The sequence below is a fragment of the Oryzias melastigma genome, linkage group LG8, assembly GCF_002922805.2.
Source record: "Oryzias melastigma strain HK-1 linkage group LG8, ASM292280v2, whole genome shotgun sequence".
Lineage (NCBI taxonomy): Eukaryota > Metazoa > Chordata > Actinopteri > Beloniformes > Adrianichthyidae > Oryzias > Oryzias melastigma.
Genome location: NC_050519.1, coordinates 2011812 through 2017811, shown reverse-complemented (window position 1 = coordinate 2017811; position 6000 = coordinate 2011812). Strand labels below are relative to the sequence as shown.

Genomic DNA, 6000 nt, shown 5'->3' with positions numbered 1-6000 from the left:
TCCGTCATCAGAAAAAATCCACAAGAAGATGTTTAAAACACTAAAACACCATTTTCATCTAAGTGAGTCTTTAACTTCTTGGTGAATTCACAAAAGAAGAGCTTAGAAATAATAATTCTATATTCACAATCAACATCAAAAGAAAAATTAAAAATTTTCTTTTGTAAACTTTGAGTCAAAACGTCACAAAAAATCCTTTAAAACAGAAAACAAACGAGTGATTCAACCTTTACAGCACATATCAAAGTCAAGGCCCGGGGGCCGGATCCGGCCCTCCAGATCATTTTGTTTTATTGTTATTAATGATGCTATCTTACACTCATTTCTAACTTGTATAATTTTGACAATATTTATTTTTATGGAGAGTAAAATATTAAAGTTATTTGAGGTTTAAGTTGATTTATTCTGGAATAATATTCCTGCCTTTTTATTATTCATGATTATGTTAAAAAGTTACAGTTTTAAAGTTTTAAAAATTTATCTCTAGAGTCTTCAATAAATGTTTATCCCGTTCGCGACTTAAGGTGTGTTTTGGATTTTACCCACCTGTGCGATTTAATGTGCGACTTTGACATTAGATCTTAAACACAACAAAGATGGTCACAACATTTTATTCAAAGACAAAAATACTGTGGTTTAAAAATGAACAATGTTGATGAAAATAAAAACAACTCCTAAGAAAGGAAAAAAACAAAAAAAGTGTTTTGATTGAAACTGAAACTACATTTATTTTAGTTTAAAAGAGGATACAGAGAAAGTTATTCTTGAAAAGACAAAATGTCCTGCTGAATAAATGGAAGCAAAAACATTAAATTAGCGCAAAAATACAAAACTAAATAATGTTAATGTTTAGTAAAGATAAAGTTTCTGCTCGGAAAAGGAAAAATATGGGGAAATAATGAAAAGTTTTCACAGCTGATGAGCAGGAACTGAAAATATTTTTGTAAATGAGTGACAGTCTGAACATCTTCATCCTCTAGGAACCGGAATGTCGAACACAAACTTAAAAAAATGGAAAATTATCTCAGTTTGACTAAAGCAGAAGAAAACTCTTTTATTTGAAAAGTAAAGTGGAGAAAACAGCGTCTAACGTGAACATCTGCTTCCATGGTGTGACGTTGTCACAAACACAAAGTCCTGCAGCTTTAAACGCCTGAAAAAGGTTTGACGGCTGAACTTCCGTCTGAAGGTCCGCGGCGCTCCCAGCCGTGAAACCTCAAATCTGCCGCCGTGTCCCGCCGCTGCTCTTGGCACATGGAAGGTCAGGTATTCATTGACGAGCCGCGTTTCTACAAGAGAGTTTCGCCTCCAGCTGCTTCACATCCGAACCAACAACTTTGAATTCTATCAGCTAGAAAGTGAGACCAACGTTTCCAAACAAACAGCAGGATGGAAAAAATCAGAAAAGGGTGGATATAAAAATGCAGAGATGGACAGAAACACTCCAGAGGGGCTTTTGGCAAACGTCTCGTCTTCTGAGCGGAACGCCGCAGTGACGGCGAGGACCTGTGAGCAGAGGAAGACCGACTCGGCTTCATGTCTTCAGACGAGTCTTCTTCTGAGAATTTGTGAAACATGTAAACGTGTTGAAGGCCTGATCACACCAGAACAGGAAAAGGGGAGGAGCACGGATCTCTCAGGTCCACAGATTCTTGTCAATCCGGATGTGGTCGGTTCAAAACTTTGGATTCAAGTGGAATTGTCCAACATCCTTCGAGTACTGGACGCTGACCAATCAGGAGAGAGGGGCTTAGAGGGAGGGGGGTTCTTAAAGAGACAGAACTAAAACTCTACGCAGACGATGAACTGATGATCGTATTTGAAGTGAAAACATCCCAGCCAGCAAGAATGGACCTATATGGTTTAAAAGATGTGGAACCATCAGTGTTTGCACACATTGACTTAGGTGGACACTCAGTATGTTAGCTCGCTATGCTAGCCAGCCACTTGGTGGACAGAGCATGGCACACCGGAGCTCGCTAGCTCACTACAGAGGAGTTCTTTACCAAGTTACAATAGAGCTCGCTAGCTCAATACACAGGAGCTCACTAGCATGCTACAGTGGAGCTGGCTAACTTGCTACAGAGGAGCTGGCTAACTTTCTACAGAGGGGTTTGCTAGCATGCTACAGCAGAGCTCACTAGCTCAAAATAGCAGAGCATGCTAGTTTGTTACAGCAGAGCTTGCTAGCTCAATACAGTGTAACATGCTAGCGTCCTTACTACCTCGAAACAGAGGAGATTGCTAGCTTGTTACAGCAGAGCTCACCAGCATGCTACGCTGTCCACTGGGCAGCTGGTTAGCGTAGCAAGCTAACCCACTGAATCCCCACTTGAGTCAACGAGGTCAAACTCAGGTGGAACCACGACAGAAACCTAATGGAGATCGACATTTTCTACCAAACCGTTTGGGTCCACTTGGCTTTGCTGGCTGGGATGAAGAGGAGAACTGGGTCTGGACTCGTAATCTCAGAGATTATCTCCATAATTTCCTGTTTCTGGTGTGTCCAGGCTGGTTTCAGGTTTGATTTCACAGTTTCGCGTCAGCGTCTGGTCGTGGCGTCTTTTTTCTCATGAGGATTCATCGAAACTGAAACACTTTTCCAGGAGAACCAGAGTCGAGTCTGATTAAAAAATATTCCCTGTAGATCTGATGAGGGCTGGAGCTGCCTCAGAGGAGGGGGTCCATCTGCCCGCCGGGATGTAAAGAGTCTCCCAGGTCAAACAGCTGATCCAGGTTGGAGTTGCACAGGAAGTCGCCCTGACTTTGCTCCTCCTCTTCCTCTCCTGGCCAGGGAGTCTCCAGGAAAGCGGTGGCGAGGAAGGTCTCCTCATCAAAGTCAGACCCGTTCCTCCTCGGACTGGCCGTCGTCCCCTCAGGGGCCTCGCCACCGGAAACCTGGCCCCCCCTCCCTGTCAGGATGGGGCTCAGAGGCCCCTCTTCATCCAGGCTGAGCTCGCCGCTGAGCGCCGAGTCCAGCAGGGCGTCCCAGTCGAAGTCGCCCTTCAGGGGTCCCACCTCCTTCTGCTCCTCGCTGCACAGCAGGGGGGAACTGGAGCACCGGGGGACTTTGGCAGCGCCTCTGGATCCGAACTGCTTCCTCTTCTGCCCCCCTCTTCCTCTCACCACCGGCCAGGCCCCCAGCATCGTCCCCTCAGCCAGACGGGGGTTCCAGCTCTGGTCAGCGATGGTCACCTCCTCCAGCTCCTCCTTGAGGCCCTGGGCCTGTGGGCTGACGTCCAGGCCGTCCCTGAGGGTGCAGGCGGTTCTGGAGCCCGGCTGCAGGTTGATGTGGAGTCGGCTCTGCAGGGCGGGGTTGATCTGGACCGGGGGCATCCGCCTCTTCTTGTAGGAGCCACTGAGGAGGCGCTCGGCGTACTGAGGGTCGATCTTCCAGAAGCCCCCTTTGCCTGGCTCGTCCTTCTGCCGCGGGACTTTGATGAAGCACTTGTTCAGCGACAGGTTGTGCCGGATGGAGTTCTGGAAGTGGAAACACACAAAAGGTTCAGTCAGCATTCATCCTGGACTTCTTCCGTGAAGTCCAAGCAGAGAAGTGAGAAGTGACCTTTGTTAAATATTATCTGACCCCAAGAGCCGACTTACAAAAACAGAAAGCTCTTAAGTGTGAGCTAACGGCTCCATCAATCATTCATCCAACAAAATGAACCTTTTCTGGAACATTCCTGAGGGGAATTCTGCTCCTCCAGAGTCAAATAATCAAATGAACCTCAAACAGATCCCGCAGAATCTCTGTTTCATCCTCATGTCAGAGTGGAATTACCTGCCAGGTGGGGTCCGCGTGGCGGTAGTAGCAGAAGTTGTCTGTGATCCACTTGTAGATGCAGGACAGCGTGATCTTGCTCTTCTTGCTGGCCTGCATCGCCATGCAGATGAGCGTGGCGTAGGAGAAGGGGGGCTTGACGCGCGCGTCCGTCCTGTAATCCGCGTCCGGGCACAGTCCGTGCGTCACGACGCCGGTCAGCGGCTGCATCCGGCTGTAGGCCGCGGCTGTGGGCTTCCCCGGGGTCAGGGGCATCCCCATGGACGCGGGGTCTCCGGCCAAGGGGGAGGCCGGCGCGTCCGCCCCCAGCTGCTGCCCGAAGAGGTGCGGCTGCTGGTGCGCGTGCTGAGGCACGTTGGCACCGAGGATGGAGAAGTCCTGCAGCCACTGCAGGCTGGTCAGGCTGTCGTCCAGGTTGTCGGAGCCGCAGCTGCTGCTGATGCAGGCGTCCCGCTCCTCCGCCTGCGCCGCGGCGGTCACCACCTCCTCCTCCAGCACCACCGAGCCCTCGGGCCAGGGGTCTGCGCAGCTCAGAGACAGCATGGCGCGCTCCTCCACCTCCTGAGGAGACCAGCATGAACATCAGAGGCAGGTTCTCCTCTAAACGCGTCAGAATAAAACCTCAATCAATTGAATTTCTTCAGTACCAGAACTTTCCTGTGCGTTATGACGCAGATAGGAGCGCGCACGAGCTCCTCTCCAAACCCAATTAATGATTCTGATGCGTAAAAGATGTTAAAAACGTTTAACAAAATGGGCTGAATATACTTTTTTCTGTCAGATTGTGGAGATTTCCAACGCATCTTCACAAAAACATTGATAATTAAAATAAATAAAACCAATTGATCGTTTTTATTGAAGTTATTGTAAATGTAAATATTTTTGTCATTTAGAGATGTCAGTTTACATCAGCTCGATTGAGTAATTATATTAAAAAGCAATTATCCAGACTTACCTCCTATCTGCTGTTTTTCTCGCAAAAAAAACCAACTTTAAACTCCAAACCGGCTGATCCTGAGTGTGCGCGCCGCGCGCCCGACCGACAAAGCCGTGATCCGTGCGCTCCTGCGCTGCTTGCGCTCCTCTGCGCGCGGGTGTCAGCAGTTTAATACCTGGTCCAGGAGGTTTGTCCGGAAACCATAGAAACGGCGCCCCCCCTCCCTCCCCGCGTAAACAGCTTCAAGCTCCTCCATTGGTCCGCTGGTTTCCATGGAGCTTCCGTTTTAATCAGCCTGTTGGTCCTCAGAGGAACGGGGCCCCGCGAGGCCATCCTGGAAGATCATCACTTCTGCTTTTGCTTTTAGCTAAGATGGAAGTCAAAATGATTTAAAAACACATACATTTTAGATTGAATTTTTTAATTAGTTTTTTTTCTGGGGGTTTAACGAGTTCCAAACTCTCCAAATGTTGGTCTTTGGTTCGAAGGAATGCTCTTATATTCAATGGGAAAGCCCACATCAAAAGATTTAACTCATAACGTTCTATTAGAGTGGCTGAGTGGTTTCCAATCCTCACGAATCAACTGTAAACCAATCAAAGCCTGACGAGGAGCGCCGTGTGCTGCTGACAGCTGAGGATGTCCAGCCTGCTCCCCACTCCTCCTCCAAAATAAAAGCATAAACTCTCAGAAAATCAAACTTTCAATTCCAAAGTGACGAGAGAGATGGTTCCTGAAAGAAGAACGATGGGAGAATCTAAATCATTCTATGAATACTAAATGATCAGGTAAAAAAATAAAGATGTTTCAAAAGACCAAAAACTGATGCAAAAGATAAAAAAAATGAAGAACTGAAACATATCAGGAAAAATGTGTTTGATGAAAGTCAAGCTACAGCTGAAGAACCTGAGCTACTGAAGTTACCCTTGATGGACACAAGAGGGCGCCAGAGATCACAGGTTTGATCAGGAGAACAAACACCTGGAGGCTCCTCCTATTCAGTTTCTTCTTCTGTTCTTCCAAGAATTTAAATATTGTCATCCTGATTGTTTGGAGGAGAAACTTTAAACCCTCGTTGCTTCTGCTGAAGCTGACCTCCTTTAAAGCGTCACCTCTGTGTGTTTTGAGTCAAAGTCCAGCTGTGACTTGATCACTGTCTGCAGTCTTTAGACCAGGGATGTCAAACTCAATCACAAAGGGGCCAAAATCCAAAACAGGCCTGAGGTAGTGGGCCGAACAGGATAAACATTTATGGAACACTAAAAATAAAACGTTACAATTT

The 6000-nt window shown here is 47.1% G+C and overlaps 1 protein-coding gene across 1 annotated transcript; it reads right to left on the bottom strand.

The window, feature by feature from the left end:
- Positions 1–1024: 1024 nt before the first annotated feature.
- foxj1a (forkhead box J1a) lies at positions 1025–4970 on the bottom strand. The gene is made up of 3 exons (XM_024271744.2): positions 4737–4970; positions 3782–4342; positions 1025–3480 (listed from the first exon to the last, which is right to left on the bottom strand). The coding sequence occupies exons 2-3, from the start codon at positions 4322–4324 to the stop codon at positions 2671–2673; spliced, it is 1353 nt and encodes a 450-aa protein (XP_024127512.1). The 5' UTR covers positions 4325–4342; positions 4737–4970; the 3' UTR covers positions 1025–2670.
- Positions 4971–6000: the final 1030 nt, after the last annotated feature.

Coding starts and splice junctions, on each gene's coding strand:
- foxj1a (XM_024271744.2), bottom strand. CDS start 4,324: ATGCTGTCTCTGAGCTGCGCAGACCCCTGGCCCGAGGGCTCGGTGGTG. Junction 3,481..3,781: donor ACGCGGACCCCACCTGGCAG/GTAATTCCACTC, acceptor TTCCACTTCCAG/AACTCCATCCGGCACAACCT.